Consider the following 21401-nt stretch of genomic DNA (forward strand, 5'->3'; position numbering starts at 1 on the left):
GGTTGAACTGAAATAAGGAGATCGTAGCATGTGGATAAATTGTTCACGAATGAGCAATAAGTTCGAAATGTGGAATGAAAGAGCACAATTTATTCCAGTTACATAGATGCCTTTATGCATTAAAAATGCACATGCCTATAAAGAGAAGAGAAATTTTTGTTGGATGTGATAAGGCAAGGTGAGGACAATTGGTTCTGATTAAAGGGGTATGGCCGATAAATACAAAGAAAATATGAAGTCTGAAAGGACAAGAAAGAAGCACCAAGTAAATGTTGAAAATTTTACAGGAAATAATAAACATCAATACGAAACCACTGCAACTTACGGGTCATCGATCGGATCTCTGACGAGGGAGATATCACCTCTGCAAGTCGCTCTCGAATTCACATAGCGATTTCACGGTTCAAAAAGCAGGGTTCGATTTTCTATTTTTTGACAGGGTTACAGAACCCAAAATAATCCGATTTTTTATAGGAAATCACTAACATGTTCACGGTTTAACCCTAAAAAAATCACATTTTTGACAGAAAATTGAGCATGAGATAACGTGGTTCCTGCATACCTGGAATAAAAAACACGTATTATCTAAAAAACAATGAACAAACCTAATTTAAACATGCAAGAACCATAAAAAATATAAAATATATAATGAATCATATTTTGATGCTTGAACATGTAAAATATGCATTGATATGATGAATAAAACAAAAAAAATAAGGAAAGCACGATTGAGATTTGATTTAGCCGCTAAAAGAGGGATTTGACCATCGAACGGTCGAATCTCGATCTTTTTTGGGCGTTTTTTTATAATAACTCATAACCAACAATTTCAATGGATTAGAAACATGCAATCAGCCATGGATAATCTGTAGATCATCATATTGAATTGTTTTAGGGCTCCCTAAATGAAAAAAATAAGGAAGAAACTCATTCATAGGGGCGTCAATAGCTAAAAACCCTAAAAAAATAAGAGAAACTAATAAAATAGCAAAGAAAGCTAGAAGAACTCTTACCTTGGAGGCTGTTGCAATGAAGGAGAGCTTGGGAGGAGGAAGCCACACATTTTGGGAGAGAGAAAGAGGTGAGAAAAACCTCCTTGACCCCCCTAGAGTCCCTATTTATAGGTTTTCAAGCATTAATTAGGGAGAGTCCTAATTGTTTTGAAATTTTCTTAATTAGGGGGGGGGGGAGTTTTTTCAGTTGGGAATCCTATCCTAACTAATCTCTAATTAGTCAACCCTAACTAAGACTTCTAATGAAACCTTAAAACCAACCCAAATGTGGCGCCACCCCTGTGAGCCCACATTTAATTTTAAATCTTTAAATAAACAAAGTTAAAAATATTAGAGTAAAAATAGATTTTTTAAAGTAAATTCAGACTCTTTTAAACTCCTACCCTAATTAGAACACTGACTAACCCTAACTCTTTCAAATGTGTTGCCACCCAGAGTGGGCCCCACTTGAGTTTTCAAAAGCGATTTTTAAAACTTGAAAATGAAAGTTTTCAAAAAGAGGTTTAGAATTTGGAATTGAAATTGAAAGTTTTTGAACCAAATAAGGTTTTGACTAGATCAGAACTCTTCCAGATGTGGCGTCAACTGAGTGGGCCCCACCTCAGGGTTTTTGACTAGATCAGAACTCTTCTAGATGTGGCGTCAACTGAGTGGGCCCCACCTCAGGGTTTTGAAAAAGTTAAAATAAAGATTGAAAATGGTTTCAAAACAGAGTAAAAATCACCGAATGAAAATGAGAAGTTTTAAAATAGAGTCCTAAGCGAACTGAAACTCTAGACTAGTGTCCTAAACCAACTAAAACTCTAAAATTTAGGTTTTTAAAAGCCAAATGAAAAGGTTTTTTGAAAGATTTTCTCAAAATAAGTGAAAATAAGTCAAAAAAACAGTCAGGGTTACAGTCCTAACTCAACCAAAACTTTGAAATAGAGTCCTGAATCAACTGGAACTCTGCGAAATGGACTAATTTTTGAAAAACAAGTGAAGAGAATGAAAATGAAAGTAGAAACAGAAATCAGAATGGTTTCCTAACCGGATTAGGACTCTGGGATAGAGTCCTGATCGGACTGAAACTCTAGATTTTTTTGGTTTTTCTGACAATAATTGAGAGTTTTTAGAAAACACGTGGAAATAGGATGAAATTTGAAATCATGATTAGAGTCCTAATCCAACTGAAACTCTAAGACAGAGTCCTAGTTCAACTGAATCTCTAAAATTTTTGGTTTGTTTTCGAAAAACAAGTAAAATAAATGTAATAGATGAAATCATGGTAGAATTCTGAACCGATTGGGACTCTGGGACAGAGTCTTGATTCGAATGAAACTCTAGAATTTTGCTTCTTTTGGAAAACAAATGAAAGGATTTTGGAAAACAAGTGAAACTAGCAACAAACAGTGAAATCAGAATAGAGTTCTGACCCGACCGGAACTCTGGGGACAGAGCCCTAATTCGACTAAAACTCTAGGATTTTGGCATTTTTGAAAGATAAATAAAGGAGTTTTAAAAGGTTTTCTTAGATTTTGATAAAATGAGGTGAAAAACGAAGTTTGGGTCAGAGTTCTGATTAAACTGAGACTCTGGGATAGAGTCCTAGTTTGACTAAAACTCTCAGAATTTTGAACAAACAAGGAGGTTTAGAAGCTTTTTCGCAAAAATAGGTGAAAACAAGGTGAAAATTGAAATCAGAATTAGATTCCTGATCCAACTGGGACAGATTCCTAATTCGACTAAAACTCTTAAAATTTAGGGTTCTTTAGAAAACAAATGAGAGAGTTTTAAAATACATTTTTAAAAACAAGTGAAAATGAAATTAAAAAAAAAATCAAGATAGAGTCCTGATTCGATTAGGATCCTGTGGCAGAGTCCTAGTCCAACTGAAACTCTAAGATTTTGGCCAAAATGAAAGGTTTTGAAAGGTTTTTTCGAAAAAAAATAAAAATAGAAGTGAAAAGTGGAGTCCTGATCTGATTGAAACTCTGGAAAAAAGTCCTAATCCGATTGAAACTCTGAGATTTTGGCCAAAATGATAGGAATGGACAAGGGATAAGACTACCTCTGATTTAAAACCAAAATAGAATTTTGAAAAAGGTTTAAAAAGTAAAAAGATACAGTCCTAATCCGACTAGGACTCTGAAAAAGAGTCCTAATCCAATTGAGACTCTTAGAAAAAAACTAGATAAGGGGAGTAAATAAGGTATGGACCCACTTTTAACTCAGAATAAAAAAATAGAACTTTTGAAAGGGCTTAAAAATGTAAAATGACTGAGTCCTAGTTCAGCTAGAATTCTGAAATAATTGGTATTATGTAAATTTTGAAAGAAATCATTGATTCAGAAGTGACATCACCTGGATGGGTCTCATCTGAGGTTTCAAATAGATTGAAAATTGGTTTGGAACGAATCCAGATTGTTTTCTAAAGAAATGTTTTTGAAATGAAGCTCTGGGGGTTAGCTAAATGACAAATGTCAATTTAAAAACCCAGGTTTTTGAAATTGCTTTCGAAAGAAAGGTTTTAAAATCGAATCTAGATTAGACGTTTTAGAAAAACCAGAGTGCTGGATCTCAAAAATGATATGAAATGCAATGACATGATATGAAATGATGATAAATGATAAGAAATGATGAGATATGACATGAAATGTCATTTGAAATGCAAACTCTGGATAAAAGATTTCAGGTATTGGACCCCGATTGACAGTTGTACTAGTTTAAAAACTGATAAAATTGATAAAAATAAACAAAATGATTCAAGAAATGGTTTTTGTCCCTGTAGGGCCAAGAGTGAAACTGAAAGCTGGGGTTTGAATTGGTTTGAACTGAGTTCTAGGGTTTCAGAATTCAAATGAACTGACAAGATACTGACTCAACTAAACTCTTAGACTGAACGATCGAGAAATGATATCATTTCTTAAAGAAATGATGAGAAATGATCATTGGGAGTGAAGTGAGTTACGAACAAGAACTGGGTTTGAGCTGGAACAAAGATCAGTAATATTGAGATGAACTAAAACTGAGGCTCAAACACTACTCTAATGACTGGACTTATTTCAGTTGAAATGAGTTGAAATGGGCTAAAATGGACTCCTAGATTATGAGAAATGGATTTGAACTAGAACCGCGCTACTTGAACTTCTGGTGAGCTCAGATTAGACTCAGGGGAATAGGGTCGATTGAATTTGACTGACCCGAGAACAATTGACTGAGATTCAGGTTAGAAATGAGCTCATTTCTCAGGAAATGAACCCATTTTGGCAGGAATGGTCAGAAATAAACATGATCTCCTCTTCGTGAGCTCAAGTGAGCTAGAAATGACTAACATTCTAACTGTTCTAAGCTTAAAAATGAGCTTGGTCGACTCTGACTGATCAGGATCTAAAGTGACCTAGGGGTAAAATAGGAATTTTATTGACAGAATGAGGGTAAAATGATACCTAAAAGGGGACAGACCTAGGGTTAGACTCCTACACTGACCTACATATTTGGCATCTATGGCAGGGGGTGTCTGGAAGTGCATGAGAAATTTTTTGGGTGTTTACTGATGTTTTTCTTTGCTACTAAGCCGGTTGAAAGCCGAACTTAGTGGCAAAGAAAAACACACCAAATTTGGACTATAGAAATGCCCTAGTTAGAAGAATCTAATTGTGCATGAAAGAATTATTTCTAGTGATGATGGTAGATAGGGGATGGAGAATGTATAAGAAAAATTCACCTCATCGGAATGAGGCTCAGACTTAGCCCTTAACCTGGATGGGACGAAAAATACCTCGTGGAAGAACGAGGTTCAGGCTTGACCCTTGATATGAACGGTGAAAGATGAACTTCTCAAAAGGAGAAACCATGATGGGACCTTCAGATTTTACACAATAAATTCGAGAGGGGTTTGCAAAAGGATGAAAATTGGGTTGCAAGAGGCCACTCGGAAGACAAATAAGGCAATTTATTCGAAAAAGTATAAGGCAAATTTTTCGTTAGAGCAAAAGACGAATAAGGTAACTCTCTCAAAGAGGGGCAATGGTGATTCTTTTGACAACACAAAAGATGAATATGATGATGCGAGGCAATTCTTTTGACAACGCGAAAGATGAATAAGGCTATTCTTTCAGAGAAAAGGTGAGGCAAATCTTTCAACGTGAAAGACGACAAAGGCTATCATTTTGGAGAAAAGTGGGGCGAATCTTTCAACAATGTGAAAGACGACAAAGGCTATCATTTCGGAGAAAAGTGAGGCAAATCTTTCAACAATGCGAAAGACGACAAAGGCTATCATTTTAGAGAAAAGTGTGGCGAATCTTTCGACAACGTGAAAGACGAATACATATATCTTTTTCTAGAAAAGTGGGGCGAATCTTTCGACAATGCGAAAGACGAATAAAGCTATCCTTTTCGAAGGAAAGTGGGGCGAATATTTCAGCAACGTGAAAGACGACAAAGGCTATCCTTTCGGAGAAAAGTGGGGCGAATATTTCGACAACGCGTAGACGACAACGACTATCCTTTCAGAGAAAAGTGGGGCGAATCTTTCAACAACGCGAAAGACGACAAAGGCTATCTTTTCGAAGAAAAGTGGGGTGAATCTTTCGACAACGCGAAAGATGAATAAGACTATCCTTTTGGAGAAAAGTGGGACGAATCTCTCGACAATGCGAAAGACGACAAAGGCTATCCTTTCGGAGAAAAGTAGGGCGAATCTTTCGACAACGTGAAAGACGAATAAGGCTATCCTTTCGAAGAAAAGTTGGGCGAATCTTTCAACAACGCGAAAGACGACAAAGGCTATCCTTTCAGAGAAAAGGTGAGACAAATCTTTCAACAACGTGAAAGACGGATAAGGCTACTCTCTCAAGGAGGCATACGGTGATGCCAGAATGTGTCAAGATGACATCGAACTTTTGCTTTATATCAGGATAACTTGAAAATATTGTCAATAAGATAAAAATTGCAGTTGATTCAACATAATTGAAATGTAAGCACATTTGTTTAAAAGATATTCCCTCTTCTACCTAGAGTATGACCTCCAACCGGCCTCACTCTGTAGAATATAGAATCAAAATCAAATTTATTGCTGTTGAGTTTCTTCAAGGATGCTATCCATTTTCTTGATATGAAAAGAAAGAAAACTTGTTCTTAGTTTCATAAAAGCGATTTATGTAAAGATATTGATAAAATAATTTCACACGAATAAAGATAATTCTTGGCAGATTTGGCAGTTTGATATCTAGGGTTTAGCCATGATGATCTTTTTGCACTCTTTTGAGACATAGAGAATGAACTTTCTTGAGATTTGGCAAGAATTTCATCACATAACCTTCAACTCGGCTATGTTCTGATTTTTCATAGAAGGACACATCACAAACTCCTTCAACTTGGAGATGTTATGAGTTTTCTTTGGTTCCATGAATTATATTAAGGATGTTGTCTCTTTAATTGAAATCTCTTGATGATCTTTTGCGCTCTTTTGAGACATGACAAATAAGCTCTCTTGGGATTTGATGAGAATTTCATCGCATCAACCTTCAACTTGGTGATGTTCTAATTTTCTCTGGAAGGACACATCACATGCTCCTTCAACTCAAAGATGATTCGAGTCTTCTTTGGTCCCAAGAATTGAATTGATTGTATAGTCTCTTTGGATCAAAATCTCTAGATGATAACAGTAATCAAATATCTTTTGGGGATTATCGGGAGGTTCATCTCATCAGCCTTCAACTTGACGATGATTTAAACTTTCCCTGGAAGGACACGTCACATACTCCTTCAACTTGGAGATGATCCAAGTCTCCTTTGGCCCCGGGGGTCTGACTCATCCACCAGTCTTCAACTTGATGATAGGTGAGAGATCCCTTTTGCAGATAATTAATTGCAGCTTGATTGATTGAAGAGATATTGAGATTGAGTGAATTCTTTTATATCGTCTAAGATATTTTCACTGCCTTATTACCAGAAGAATAATCTTTAAAAATATGCCATAGCTATGATCAATATCAATTCACTTATGGCTTTTCAACATCATTGAATTTTTCTTGCTAGTCATATCAAAGATTTTTCTTCATCCTTTTGGTTGACCAATAGAAAATAGCTCGAATTTTCTTCTTTCTTTGCAAGAGTTTTGTCCTTTTGGAAGAAATACTGAAGGTAATATGAGGTAATTCTTTGTGAAATAAAAGTTTGAAATCAATGATTGTTTTTTAGGACAAATTGGCAAACTATTCTGAAATCCTTGATGAAAGAAATTACTTGACATCCGATTCATATATCCGTGACTAAATATTGAATCCTGAAAAGACTTAGTAAAAAATCAACTCGAAAGTTGAATTTTGGAAAGACCAGCACAGGACTGGATTTGGTGAGAGGGGCCAACACAAAAACTGGATTTGGTAAAAGAATCAACGCGAGGTTGGATTTTGTAAAAGGACCAACTCAAAACTATATTTTGTAAAAAGACCAGCGCAAGGCTGGATTTGATGGAAGGACCGAGCTAAACCAGATTTGAAAGGGACCAATTCGAAGATTGATTTTTTATAGAAGGACCGATGCTGAACCAGATTTGGAAGGATCAGTGCTAAACTAGATTTGTAAGGACCAACTTGAAAATTGGATTTTATGGAAGAACTGATGCTAAACCGGATTTGAAAGGCCGAATTCGAAAATTTGATTTTAATGGAAGGACCGATGCTAAACCGGATTTGAAAGGACCAATTCGAACATTGGATTTTTATGGAAGGACCGATGCTAAACCGGATTTGGAGGGACTAGTGCTAAATTGGATTTGTAAGGATCAACTCAAAAATCAGATTTTATGGAAGGACCGATGCTAAATCGGATTTGGAAGGACCAATGCTAAACTGGGTTTGTAAGGACCAACTCGAAAAATTGGATTTTAAAGGACCAGTACTAAACTGGGTTTGGAAGGACCAATTTGAAGATTGGATTTGGAAGGACCAACTCGAAAAATTGGATTTTAAAGGACCAGTACTAAACTGGGTTTGGAAGGACCAATTTGAAGATTGGATTTGGAAGTTGTCTTGAAAGCCGAATTTTGAAAGCTCGATCAGTGCGAAGACTGAATTTTCGACCAGTGCAAACTGGATTTAGAGAATAGGCTTAACCTGTAGGTTAATTTTTTTGACATGACCGACGAAAATGGTTTTGATAAAATACTCGAGCCGAAGGTTTTATTTGAAAAAGACTTGTGTTTTGAAAGCGCTTGATGATTGTGATGGGAGATTTTCAATCTTCGCCCTCATCACTTAGACAACTTGTCGGGGTCTCAAGATTTATCCTTTATCCTGAATGGGTATAAATTCAATGCAGATGCAAATGAATGCAAATAAATGCAAACAAATGCAAATAAATGCAAATGAATGATGGAAGGATTTTTGTTTGATCCTGCCTGCATACATGAGATTTTGAAGTAAAGACAAGTTTTCAAAAAAAAATGCCCCAGCATAATTGGGGAGTAAGATATTGGATGAAAGGATAAATAATTGATATTTAAGGATCACTCTCCGAAGATAACAAGGGAAAGATTGGCGATGTATTTCTTGATTGATTTGGGAGGCGCTCTGAAAGATGTCACTCCTCGCAAGCAAACATTTTGCAAAGAAGGAGATTGTGCTAAGTTATAAGGAAAATAGATAATTTTATTGATGCATTAAAGAAGGAATGACAAATCAAGAAAAGAAATGAGACTACATTGTCCCTTTAAAACGACAAAAGCCAGATGAGGAAGTATTGACATTATTATTTTCTTGAATGATCAAGGAAAAACTTGGTCAAGATGGTCGACTGATCTTCTTCTTCGTCTATCACAAGAAGCTTTTTGTCGATGCAGTCTTGAATGATGTTCTTGATGACAAAACAACGTTCAGTATCATGCCCCATTGTTCGGTGGAACTTGCAAAAACAATCTTTCCATTTTCCTAGGGTGACTGGAGGATCAACAATCCTTGAAAGTTTGATCATATCTTTTTCGAGCAGGTATTCAAGAACTTCCTCAAGCAGCTGATCTAAATGAGTGAATTTGCGGTCATAACCCCAACCGTCGCGCTTTCTCTTCTCTCGAGTGCTTGGTTTCTACAGGGAGCTAGAAGACTTGTTATCATGCTTGAGGGCATTACCCTTTTTGCTTTTTATGCTGCTGCTATTATTTTGGCCCGTGGTGTTGGTTGCGCAAGTGACTCGCACTTTTCTCTTGGCGTTTGAGCTATTCTTCGAGAGCATGATACTCTCATATACACCATTTTCTATCCCCATTTCGAGCCATTCGGTCTATCTATTAATTCGACAAAGGATCGTGCCAGGGAGGTAGAAATCAGGTCCCTCAAGGGTTGGGAGAAATTATTTAGGATCACTGACAATGCATGCCCTTCTGATATCGGATCCCTCATTCGATTGCAAGTGGATCTCAATCTGTAAAAGAAATCTCTGTCCTTTTCGCCCTCTTTCTGTCTTAGGCTGCAGAGATGGTTCAAGGTGGGCAAGGCTTTAGTATTGAATAAGAATCATTTGATAAACAAGTTGACCACCTTATCGAACGCTCGTAGCTCGATTGGATTGATATACTCGGAGTACCATTTGGCTGCTATACCTTCCAAGCTGCGTGGAAAGCATCTAAACAAAGCCCAATTATCTCTCTTGAATCGGTTGCATTCTGCGAAGAACATAGCTAGGTGAGCCTTGGGATCACCAGTCCCATTGAATTTGACAAATTTGCGGGGGAGATCTTCCAGATTATCGTTCCCTTTAAGGCTATCATAGAAGTCCTCACTTGTAGGTTTTTTTGCTCTTATCGCGGGCCTGTAGGTCCTTGACCATCCTGGTCACTTCCTTCAGTTGAAGTTGGATCAGATCATCTATTGTTGGGGCCTGCTTCTTCAACTGGTTAAGGGATTCAGGCTCTTGAATGAACAACTCGTGTTCTTCTTTAGAATCTTCCTCCGCTGAATACGCCCCTTCAGACTCACTGTTATGCTGAACCTTCTTCTGGGCAATTTTAATATGCTTCTTTATTGATTTACCCTTGACTTTCTTTCTGGATAACACCTTTGTTGAGCTAGCCTTAGCTTTCTCTGACTGCATCTTGGTCATCATCTTCTGGAATAGATCATACATGGCATGATCAATGTCATCGCCACCCTGTTGACCCTGTTCTCTGGCTGAACCTGGGGAACTCATCTTTTCTCCGCTGTTACTGATATCACTAACGCGCTGCTATGGTGCAGTCTTCTTGCCTGATCTGATCTGAACCATTCAACAATGCTGATACTCTCTGTGGGACAAAGAGGATGATCAAAATAATGAAAAAATTATTGAGGGCAACAATTTTGACGGAAAAGGATAGAAGGAAAACAACGGATGAGATTCGGGAATCAGGTTGACAATTTTGGAAGAATATCCCATTACCAGGGATTGAGTCATCGCTAGAACTGCTATAATTACGTTGTTACTCCGACGAAAGAAGTACACAACTGAGGTAAACCTAAAAGAGAAGGTGGGTAGATAATTTCCCACTGAAGAAAAATAAGATGAAAAGTTTTGAAAATGGATATCAGGATTGAAATCCATGCGAAAAACACACGATTTTTGAAAGTTGCAGGCATGATCAAAATAAGGCAGAAGATTCGAGATCAAGAGGAAAGAAATGATAGAAAATCACCTTGAGTTTTGAGGAAAAGTACAAGATTTCTAAAAAATCATCCAGGGTTTGATAAAATCTTTGTAAAAAGAAGAAAACACATGGAAAATAAGGCGTTTTTGAAAATCGTCCAGGATTTTCAGAAAAATTATGGAAAAGATTATAAGAAAATAAAATGAATAAAGGAAAATAACTAAAAATGCATTCAATCAGATCCTGCACAACCAAGTGTCTGCATACAACATTTCCTAAAAACCTGACTTTAGATGCACAAGTTTTGAAATAGCTGTAGGACCCTACCCCTAACTCTAAAGCTTAGATCATCTGTGTCCAATCATGCTATGCCGATATACTCGAGTCGAGGCTCGATGTACGTGACATAAAAAGAATTTCTCCGGTTCTAGGCTCATGTTTTCCAACATCCTTGAGCGCCTTCCGCTATACTTTGGATTATGGGTTTCGGTACGTAGCAGGGGGGATCAACCCAAATAAGTGACCCAGTTGTGAGGCTTTGTCCCAAACGTGGTGGCCAGGTAAAAGTAGGTGGGGTTGTTTTTGAAACATTTTCAACATGCAAGAAAACAGAAGGCTCTAATAACCTAAAGAAGTAGAATTTTGAAAAATTTATGTGAAGCAAACATTGTTTTCAATCATATCCTAGATTGAGGAGGATTGTATGAGACCTAAGTCTAAGTGAGCGTGAATAATGCCTCCTCAATCGGTCCTACCAAACCATGCCTAAGTCTACATTCTTCCATGTCAGCTCGGTTTGATTCTAAGCTCCTAGGTTCACATGAAATAAAGCTGACCTAGTAGAACACGATTTTGACAAGTTGAACAAAACAAAGCAAAAGATTGATCAGGCGAAAACATGTCCCATCTCGGTCGCTAAACTTGTTATCATTGCAAAAATTTACTTTTGCAAGTCAAACTGACCTCTGAAAAAGATTTTGAAAATAACTCGCCTCCGTTTTAAAATGCAGGATAATTCTGAAGAATGAGACTTGCATGTCGGTACGAGGTTCAACCGTTCCTGACACCATAACCAGGGGTAATCGAACCAAGGATCAATCATGTGCTTTGCTTTAATCAACTTGTCTAAATCGACATTCTATTACTAAATGCACACAGAATCAGGGTTGTGCTATGACTTATAAAGATTTTGACTTAAAAAACATGATGTATGCTTCACATGTTGGAGAATTCTTGGAAAAAGGGACACTTTGAAAATCGTGAATCACATTGGAAAATGCTTTTGAAGAAAAGGAAAATCGATTTATGAAGAAATCTTGATGTTTTGAGAAAATCGATTTATGAGAAAATTCAAATAACTTTGAGAAAATTGATTTTTCTGAGTTTTGAACTCTTGAAAGACAGGGCGTGTGGCCCTATGAGATATTTTTATGATGCAATCTAAACCTAGATGAATGAATGAATGCTATTTTGATAAAATATTTTTTGAAGAATTTGAGGAAAATCTTTGAAAAAGAGAATTTTTGTGCCTTATAGAACTTAGATGAAATAAATTCTTTACATATCCCTGACTATGACCATGAATATATATTGAATATATCTTATTTGATTCTAAAAGGAGAAAATACTTAGAAAAGTTTGGAAAACATGCTATGATTTCTGAAAATGCCTAAGAGTGTAGGCCATTTGTGGCTTAGAAAAAGATGATAAATCTGAGTTTCATTCATATTCTGACTATGACCATAAATACAAAACCCAACGAGTTTATCAACTCCTTAGAAGCTAGTGCACATGCGTGTAGGCCATTGTAAGTTTGAATATGTATGAATCATCATCCATCACACATTGACATTTATATATAAAAAAAAAACTATTTGCAATGCAACCCTATTATAATAAGCAAAAAATTAAATTCTTATTCCAATGTTTACAATTACAATTTACATAAAAAGAGAAAAGGAAATAAAAGAAAATACAACTTTGGATGTCCCTGTAAAACTAAAAAGCTTATTAGTGAAAATATGTCGACTTTTCTGGATTTATCCAATAATATATGAAATTACTGGATTTATCAAAATATAAGTTTTTTTTTCATGTTTTTTTGAGATAAACATAATAAAAGATGATATAAAATTGAAGAAATAATGAAGATAAACAACTTTGAAATTCAGAATTTGGAGAAAAATGATAAAAATACCCCTGAAAACAAGACTATGGCCTTAAAATCAGGGTTTTCAGTAATGATTTTTGTAAAACTTTGGATTTAGGGCTCAAATAGATTCAAATAAACACCAAATCGAGTGTGAAGCACCCTAGCATGATTATAAATATAATCAAACATTAAAAACATGAAACTTTTTACAAAAAATCGAAATATAAAAAAAATTGTGATTTTCGCCAGTGTTTTACCCGAACCGGGACTCTGCGGGCACCTTGTTTTCATGATTTAATTAAATAATATATCAAATGAATTCAAAAAACAGTAAAAATTGACATGGATAGTTTTGATAACCCTAAAATTAAACTACATAAAAAAATATATAATTTTGACATTATTTTAATAAGAAAGTCGAATAAAACTCTAAAATACGCGATTTTGATATACATGTCACAGTGTTAGACCCGAATCAGGTATCAAATCACCATGGAAATTCACAAAAATTTACAGAGAGATACTAGATAGAAAAACAAAGATTTCTCTTTTTATAGATCAGAAAAATCATCTCCAGTTAGGGAGATATCGTTTCGATAATATACGCTTGATTCCAACAAATATATAACGAGTTGAAATAAATACATCCGGTTTCGGGTACAGGAAAATATAGAAATCATATTTAAAAATTGTAAAATTTTAGCAACTGAAGTAGACACACAAATGGAGATTTTTCTTTTTACAGATCATCGATCGGATCTTCGGTGAGGGAGATACGATTGACACAAGTCGATCTAGGGTTTAGACAATGCATAACGGCTCTGTAAAACTGATTCTACTTTCTGTCAGAGGAAAAATAGCAAACAGATGCATAAAAATCTGAACATTTTACAGGAAATACTAGACATCAATACGAAACCACTGCAACTTACGAATCGTCGATCGGATCTCTGATGAGGGAGATATCATCTCAGCAAGTCGCTCTCGAATCTACATAGTGATTTCACTGTTAAAAAAACAGGGTTCGGTTTTCTATTTTTTGACAGGGTTTCAGAACTGACATGTTCACGGTTTATAGGAAATCACTGACATGTTCACGGTTTAACCCTAAAAAAATCATATTTTTTTCACAGAAAATTGAGCATGAGATAACGTGGTTCCTGCGTGCCCGGAATAAAAAACACGTATTATATAAAAAATACATTAACAAACCTAATTTAAACATGCAAGAACCATAAAAAAATATAAAATATGCAATGAATCATATTTTGATGCTTGAACACGTAAAATAAGTATTGATATGATGAATAAAATAAAAAAAATCAGGGAAAACACAGTTGGGATTTGATTTAGCCGCTAAAAGAGGGATTCAACCATCGAACGATCGAATCTTGAACGTTTTTGAGCGTTTTTTATAATAAACTCATTACCAACGATTTCAATGGATTAAAAACATGCCATCAGCCATGGATGATCTGTAGAACATCATATTGAATCGTTTTAGGGCTCCCTAAATGAAAAAAAAATACGGAAGAAACTCATGCATAGGGGCGGCAATGGCTAAAAACCCTAAAGAAATAAGAGAAACTAATAAAATAGCAAAGAAAGCTAGAAGAACTCTTAACTTGGAGGCTGCTGCAACGAAGGAGAGCTTGGGAGGACGAAGCCACAAATTTTGGGAGAGAGAAAGAGGTGAGAAAAGCCTCCTTGCCCCCCCCTAGAGTCCTTATTTATAGGTTTTCATGCATTAATTAGGGGGAGTCCTAATTGTTTTGAAATTTTGTTAATTAACTTAATTAGGGGGGGCAGTTTTTCCAGCTGGGAATCCTATCTTAACTAACTTCTTATTAGTCAACCCTAATAAAACCAACCCAAATGTGGCGCCACTTCTGTGGGCCTACATTTGATTTTAAAACTTTAAATAAAACAAAGTTAAAAATATTTGAGTAAAAATGGATTTTTTTAAAGTAAATTTTGACTCTTTTAAACTCCTACCCTAATTAGAACACTGACTAATCCTAAGCTAACCCTAATTCTTTCAAATGTGGCGCCACCTAGAGTGGGCCCCACTTGATTTTTCAAAAGCGATTTTTAAAACTTGAAAATGAAAGTTTTCAAAAAGTGGTTTAGAATTTGAATTTGAAATTGAAAGTTTTTGAACCAAATAGAGTTCTGACTGGATCAAAACTCTTCCAGATGTGGCATCAACTGAGTGAGCCCCACATCAGAGTTTTGAAAAAGTTAAAATAAAGACTGAAAATGGTTTCAAAACAGAGTAAAGATCAACAACAACGGATCAGAAGTTTTAAAAATAGAGTCCTAAGTGAACTGAAACTCTAGACTAGTGTCATAAACCAACTAAAACTCTAAAATTCAGGTTTTTAAAAGCTAAATGAAGAGTTTTTTTTGAAAGATTTTCTCAAAATAAGCGAGAATAAGTAAAAAAAACAGTCAGGGTTAGAATCCTAACTCAACCGAAACTCTAAAATAGTCTTGAATCAACTGGAACTCTGCGAAATTTATTAATTTTTGAAAAACAAGTGAAGATAATGAAAATGGAAGTAGAAACAAAAATCAGAATGGTTTCCTAACCGGATTAGGACTCTGGGACAGAGTCCTGATCGGACTGAAACTCTAAGTTTTTTGGTTTTTCTGACAATAATTGAGAGAGTTTTTAGAAAACATGTGGAAATAGGATAAAATTTGAAATCATGATTAGAGTCCTAATCCAACTGAAACTCTAAGACAGAGTCCTAGTTCAACTGAAACTCTAAAATTTTGGGTTTGTTTTTGAAAAACAAGTAAAATAAAGGTAACAGATGAAATCATGGTAGAGTTCTGAACCGATTGAGACTCTGAAACAAAGTCCTGATTCGATTGAAACTCTAGAATTTTGCTTCTTTTGAAAAACAGATGAAAGGATTTTCAAAAACAAGTAAAAATAGCAAGAAGCAGTGAAATCAGAATAGAGTTCTGACCCAACTAGAACTCTGGGGACACAGTTCTAATTCGACTAAAACTCCAGAATTTTGGCATTTTTGAAAGATAAATAAAGGAGTTTAAAAGGTTTTCTCAGTTTTTGATAAAATGAGCTAAAAAACGAAGTTAGGGTCAGAGTCTTGATTAAACCGGAACTCTGGGATAGAGTCCTACTTTGACTAAAACTCTCATAATTTTGAACAAACAAGAAGGTTTTAGAAGCTTTTTCGTAAAAATAGATGAAAACATGGTGAACACTGAAATCAGAATTAGAGTCCTGATCCAACTGGGACTCTCGGACAGAGTCCTAATTCGACTAAAACTCTTAAAATTTAGGGTTTTTTAGAAAACAAATGAGTAGGTTTTAAAATAGACTTTTAAAAACAAGTGAAAATGAAAAAAAAAAAATGAAATCAGGATAGAGTCTTGATTCGATTAGAACCTTATGGCAGAGTCTTAGTCCAACTGAAACTCTAAGATTTTTGCCAAAATGAAAGGTTTTGGAAGGTTTCTCGAAAAGAGATAAAAATAGAGGTGAAAAGTAGAGTCCTGATCCGATTGAAACTCTGGAAGAGTCCTAATCCGATTGAAACTCTGAGATTTTGGCCAAAATAAAAGGAATGGACAAGGGATAAGACTACCTCTGATTTAAAACAAAAATAGAATTTTGAAAAAGGTTTAAAAAGTAAAAAGATAGTCCTGATCTGACTAGGACTCTGAAAAAGTCTCTTAATCCAATTGAGACTCTTAGAAAAAGACTAGATAAGGGGAGTAAACAAGGTATGAATCCACTTCTAATTCAGAATCAATAAATGGAACTTTTGAAAGGGCTTAAAAATGTAAAATGACTAAGTCCTAGTTCAGCTAGAATTCTGAAATAATTGGTATTGTGTAAATTGCGAAAGAAATCATTGATTCAGAAGTGACACCACCTGGATGAGTCTCATCTGAGGTTTAAAATAGATTGAAATTTGGTTTGGAACGAATCAAGATTGTTTTCTAAAAAAATGCTTTTGAAATGATGCTTTGGGGGTTAGCCAAATGACAAATGTCAATTCAAAAACCCAGGTTTTTGAAATTGCTTTCGAAAGAAAGGTTTTAAAATCGAATCTTGAGACGTTTTAGAAAAACCAGAGTGTTGGATCTAAAAAAAGATATGAAATTCAATGACATGATATGAAATGATAATAAATGATGAGATATGACATAGAATGTCATGTGAAATGCAAACCCTGGATAAAGGATTTCAGGTATTGGACCCCGATCGACAGTTGTACCAGTTTAAAAAGTGATAAAAGTGATAAAATTGATAAAAATGAATAAAATGATTAAAAAAATGGTTTTTGTCTCTGTAGGGCCAAGAGTAACACTGAAAACTAGGGTTTTAACTGAGTTCTAGGGTTTCAGAACTCAAATGAACTAACAAGACACTGGCTCAACTAAACTCTTAGACTGGACAATCGAGAAATGATATCATTTCTTAAAGAAATTGTGAGAAATGATCATTGGGAGTGAAGTGAGTTACGAACAAGAACTGGGTTTGAACTGCAATAAAGATCAATAATACTGAGATAAACTAAAACTGAGGCTCAAACACTAGCTCAAATGACTGGACTTAGCTCAATTTCAGCTGAAATGGGCTAAAATGGACTCCTAGACTATGAGAAATGGATTTGAACTGGAACCGCACTACTTGAACTCCTAGTGATCTCAGGTTAGACTCAGGGGAATAGGGTCGACTGAATTTGACTGTCCTAGGAACAATTGACTAGGATTTATGTTAGAAATGAGTTCATTTCTCAGAAAATGAACCCATTTTGGCAGGAATGGTCAGAAATAAACATGATTTGCTCTTTGTGAGCTCAGGTGAGCTAAAAATGACTAACATTCTAACTGTTCTGAGCTTAAAAATGAGCTTGGTCGACTCTGACTGACAAGGATCTAAGGTGACCTAGGAGTAAAATGAAAATTTTACTGACAGAATAGGTGTGAAATGACACCTAAAAGGGGACAGACCTAGGGTTAGACTCCTACACTGACCTACAGGTTTGGCATCTATGGCAGAGGGTGTTTGGAAGTGAATGAGGAAAATTTGGAGTGTTTACAATATATATATATATATATATATATATATATATATATATAAACCGTGTCCCCGTGTCCAAAATTTTTGAAATTGCTCCGCACCTGTGTCGCACCCGTACCCACACCCATGTGACATAGTAAAATAGTGATATCAGACTAATATCATTTCTATTTTTTTAGATTTTTTTTTGATCTTCATGAAACTTTTTCCCTTTTTTGAGAATTGACTGTATTTTCTTGATATTCCTCTGGAAAAGTACACATTTGAATTCTTGAAGAAATTACTGAAATGAAACATATGGAATGTTCATATTACTGCTGATTGCAAGTATGTGATGAGTATGTAAAGGGCCTACGGTTACTTTTGTATGCAGGCGTTTGTGTTACGTAAACAAACCCTTGTTTACTAAATTTTTGGATAATTAAGTAATATTACGAGAGTGAACATGAACAGGTTAGAAAATAAAAACAATTTTGAGGTATGCTAGCATTTCAAGGTTAGTCCGTCCCAATTTCATTATTAGGAAAATCAAGGCTTGACATGCATCCATCTTCTTAAGTGTTTCTTTTGTCTATTTCCAAAATGTGAGAGGCTGGCATTATGATATTTCATCCGTGACTGATGAGTTATTCTTGACCATCCACCTTTAACATAGGGATTGTTGGTTCTTCTCCTAGATGTGGCATGCCCAACTTCTTTAACCTCAAAGTCATAGATGCATTATTTTCACTACTCTGTACTTGGAGTACTTCAGCCATGGTCCTCTGGAGCGTTCAATATGGTTGTGCAAGTTTATTTTTCCAGTTTTTCAGAACCAGATCCATCCAACCCATCCTCCCCCTCTAATCATTAACTATATGATGAATCTTTCCTAATTTTTTCATAATGGAATCTGGTAAATTAGTCCCTTCATCTTCTCATTCCTTGCTGTTTCCTTATGGTCACATAATTCATGCATGCACAGACATATTTTTTCTCAGATGAAAGTGGAAGCTTAAAAAAAGACAAGATCTAATTCCCAAACCATTGGATGGTGGTCATAAAGAATATGGAAAGATAAACCTTCCTTTCACAAACTTGACTATGCTCAGCCAATTTCAGGAAATAACAAATCTTTCCATGAGCTGAATCAATTTCATCATGTTGTGGGTGGTGAATAGGTCATCGCAAGATCATACTGACAAGGACATTCTTCTGCCTCCTATGTATCATCTGAGTGCTGCTTAGTTGAAATTACCAACCTAGATACTTGAATTTATTTCTGCTTACTGAGAGCTGTCACAAAAAAAAAGAGCTATGTATATGAGGAATGTTACTTAGGCCATTGGTGACATGATTGGCTCCTAGAATTCTAATCTTTGCTGGGCATCAAAGAGTTATTCTTAAAATTTTCCCTTGGAGGAATGCACGAAACCCAAAAGTTTTCTTAAATTAGTAGGACTCATCATATGACTATTTTCTTTGAGTTATAGCACTTACTATAGTACTTCTTTCTCTTTTTCCACACTGGGGGAATTGATTACATACACACATGAAAATAATAACTTGCAGCTTAAATTTGAACTTCAGATATAGTGTTATTTCCCAAAAATCAGAGTTAAGTTCTGTGTAGATCAATGGTGGTATTGTGCTACCGGACAAGGCATCTTTGTACCTGACTGCTATTGAGGATGCAGAGTACAAGGATGATAAAATCGAATGTGAGCTACTTAAAATTTTTTCCACACATTTTATGATGTCATCTTTGAGGGAGGACATGATGTTTAACCTTTTTTGATTTATTTTCCAGTTTGGAACAATGTGTATGGCTTTGACATGAGTTGCATCAAGAAACAAGCTATGATGGAACCACTTGTTGACACAGTTGATCAGAATCAGATAGTCACAAACTGCCAGTTATTGAAGGTAGTAGCAGTTTTATTGCTCTCAAAACATGTTCTTGATCAACACATGTTCTAGCAATTGATTTGAATTCATTGTGCTTTCAGACTATGGACATCTCAACTATGGTTCCAGGAGATGCTTCCTTTACTGTTCCTTTTAAGCTTGTGGCAGAGCGTAATGACTACATACATGCTCTTGTTGCCTACTTTGATGTCTCATTTACAAAATGTCACAAGTTGATGGGCTTCTCTACAGGTTTGGGCTTATTTCATCATTTTCCATTCTAATTACTCTTTAAACTTCTCTCAAATTGTCAACTGTCTCATGATGGTCCACACTGAATAACTCTATTAAATGTTAAACTGTGTAACTAATTCTGACTGTAATTGAGGAAATGCTATTATTGATTTTACATGCAACCTTGTGTATGGTGGTACATTTACTTGTTACAAAGTGCTGTTTAGGATTTCTTGGTGATCACCCACATTTCATTGACACAGGGCCAAGGTCGCGCGCTACGCATTGGAAGCAGACGGTTTTGTACCTTGAAGATGTTTTAACTATCTGCGAGGGTGAAGCGCTGATCGGAAGCATGACTGTGGCACCTAATATAACGAACCCTCGTGATGTTGACATCATGCTCAAGTACTCACTTGATGGTCAGCGTTGCCAAGTTTCAAGAACTCAGCATTACAAGATGCGCTGAGGTCATGATCAAAATCCTGTTTTCGTGAATCATCAAGCTTGCAGCCATTAAATTAGCTAGGTTAGTATTCATTTTGATCGAGACAAATCCATGCTTAGTGCATTGGCATTTAATTTTCTGCACCATCCTTGCAATTTTGATGCATTTAGTAAAGGTAATTTGAACAATTCGATGAGAGCTTTTATTAATGCACTTGTAACAAAGGGATTGGTTGTGATTGACGGGTGCTAACATACTATTTAACATCCTTTTTTTTCTTTTCTGAAAGGCTACTATTTAACATCTTTTCTGCGCAAAACTCACCAGACTCACAATGCATCATCATCAACCCTGTAACTAATCCACTTCTTTTTGGTCAGATTCATGAAATTAATGTTGAAAATTTCTCTTTTTGATAGTAAGAATTTTGATGGTTGGATTCCAATTTTACTAAGTCAAGGAATCCAAACACACCCTTATTTGGAGAAGATTTCGTTATTATTTAGACCACAAGAAATTAAGCTACAAGGGAAATTTTTGCGTGCACAAGCCATGAAAGGAAGGTTGAAAACATGGTTTGATCACTACGAACTCAACGATTTAGAGAATGTGGATAAGCTGCCTCCAGTGATCCTTGATGTGATCACTTTATATTGATCCAGAGGAGCTTCTTTAAGTGGATGGTGCTGCTTCTCCGGGCTTATTTTCAATCCTTCTCACCTTGTTTCTATGGTGCATGTTTGTGGAGATGTGTGCTTCAAATAGCTTTTATAAGGTATCTTAAACCTTAGTTTCTATTGTGAGACAACCTTCTACTCAAGTTCAAGAAATTATCCACAAGATTTACTTATAACCATTGGTCTATCCATAAGATTTACTTAAAAGTTGTGACCAACTGGGGCTCCGCTTGTTTGGTAGGAGCTGGTAGTGCACGTCACCATGTATTGGGACGTTGCAAATTCAAAACCCAATGGTATGTTGTGTAACTGGTGGGTAGG

General features: G+C 35.7%; 1 protein-coding gene across 1 annotated transcript in view; it reads left to right on the top strand.

The window, feature by feature from the left end:
* LOC149830066 (protein arginine N-methyltransferase 1-like) overlaps positions 1-20686 on the top strand; it is a 38386-nt gene extending 17700 nt beyond the window's left edge. Inside the window, exons 6-9 of the mRNA XM_090016293.1 lie at positions 19447-19534; positions 19624-19739; positions 19823-19973; positions 20219-20686. Coding sequence (XP_089872419.1) covers positions 19447-19534; positions 19624-19739; positions 19823-19973; positions 20219-20424 — 561 coding nt within the window. The 3' untranslated portion in view covers positions 20425-20686. The remainder of the gene's footprint in view (positions 1-19446; positions 19535-19623; positions 19740-19822; positions 19974-20218) is intronic.
* Positions 20687-21401: the final 715 nt, after the last annotated feature.

Source organism: Nuphar pumila, chromosome 8, assembly GCF_984573655.1.
Source record: "Nuphar pumila chromosome 8, dmNupPumi1.hap1.1, whole genome shotgun sequence".
In the NCBI taxonomy this organism is placed as follows: domain Eukaryota; kingdom Viridiplantae; phylum Streptophyta; class Magnoliopsida; order Nymphaeales; family Nymphaeaceae; genus Nuphar; species Nuphar pumila.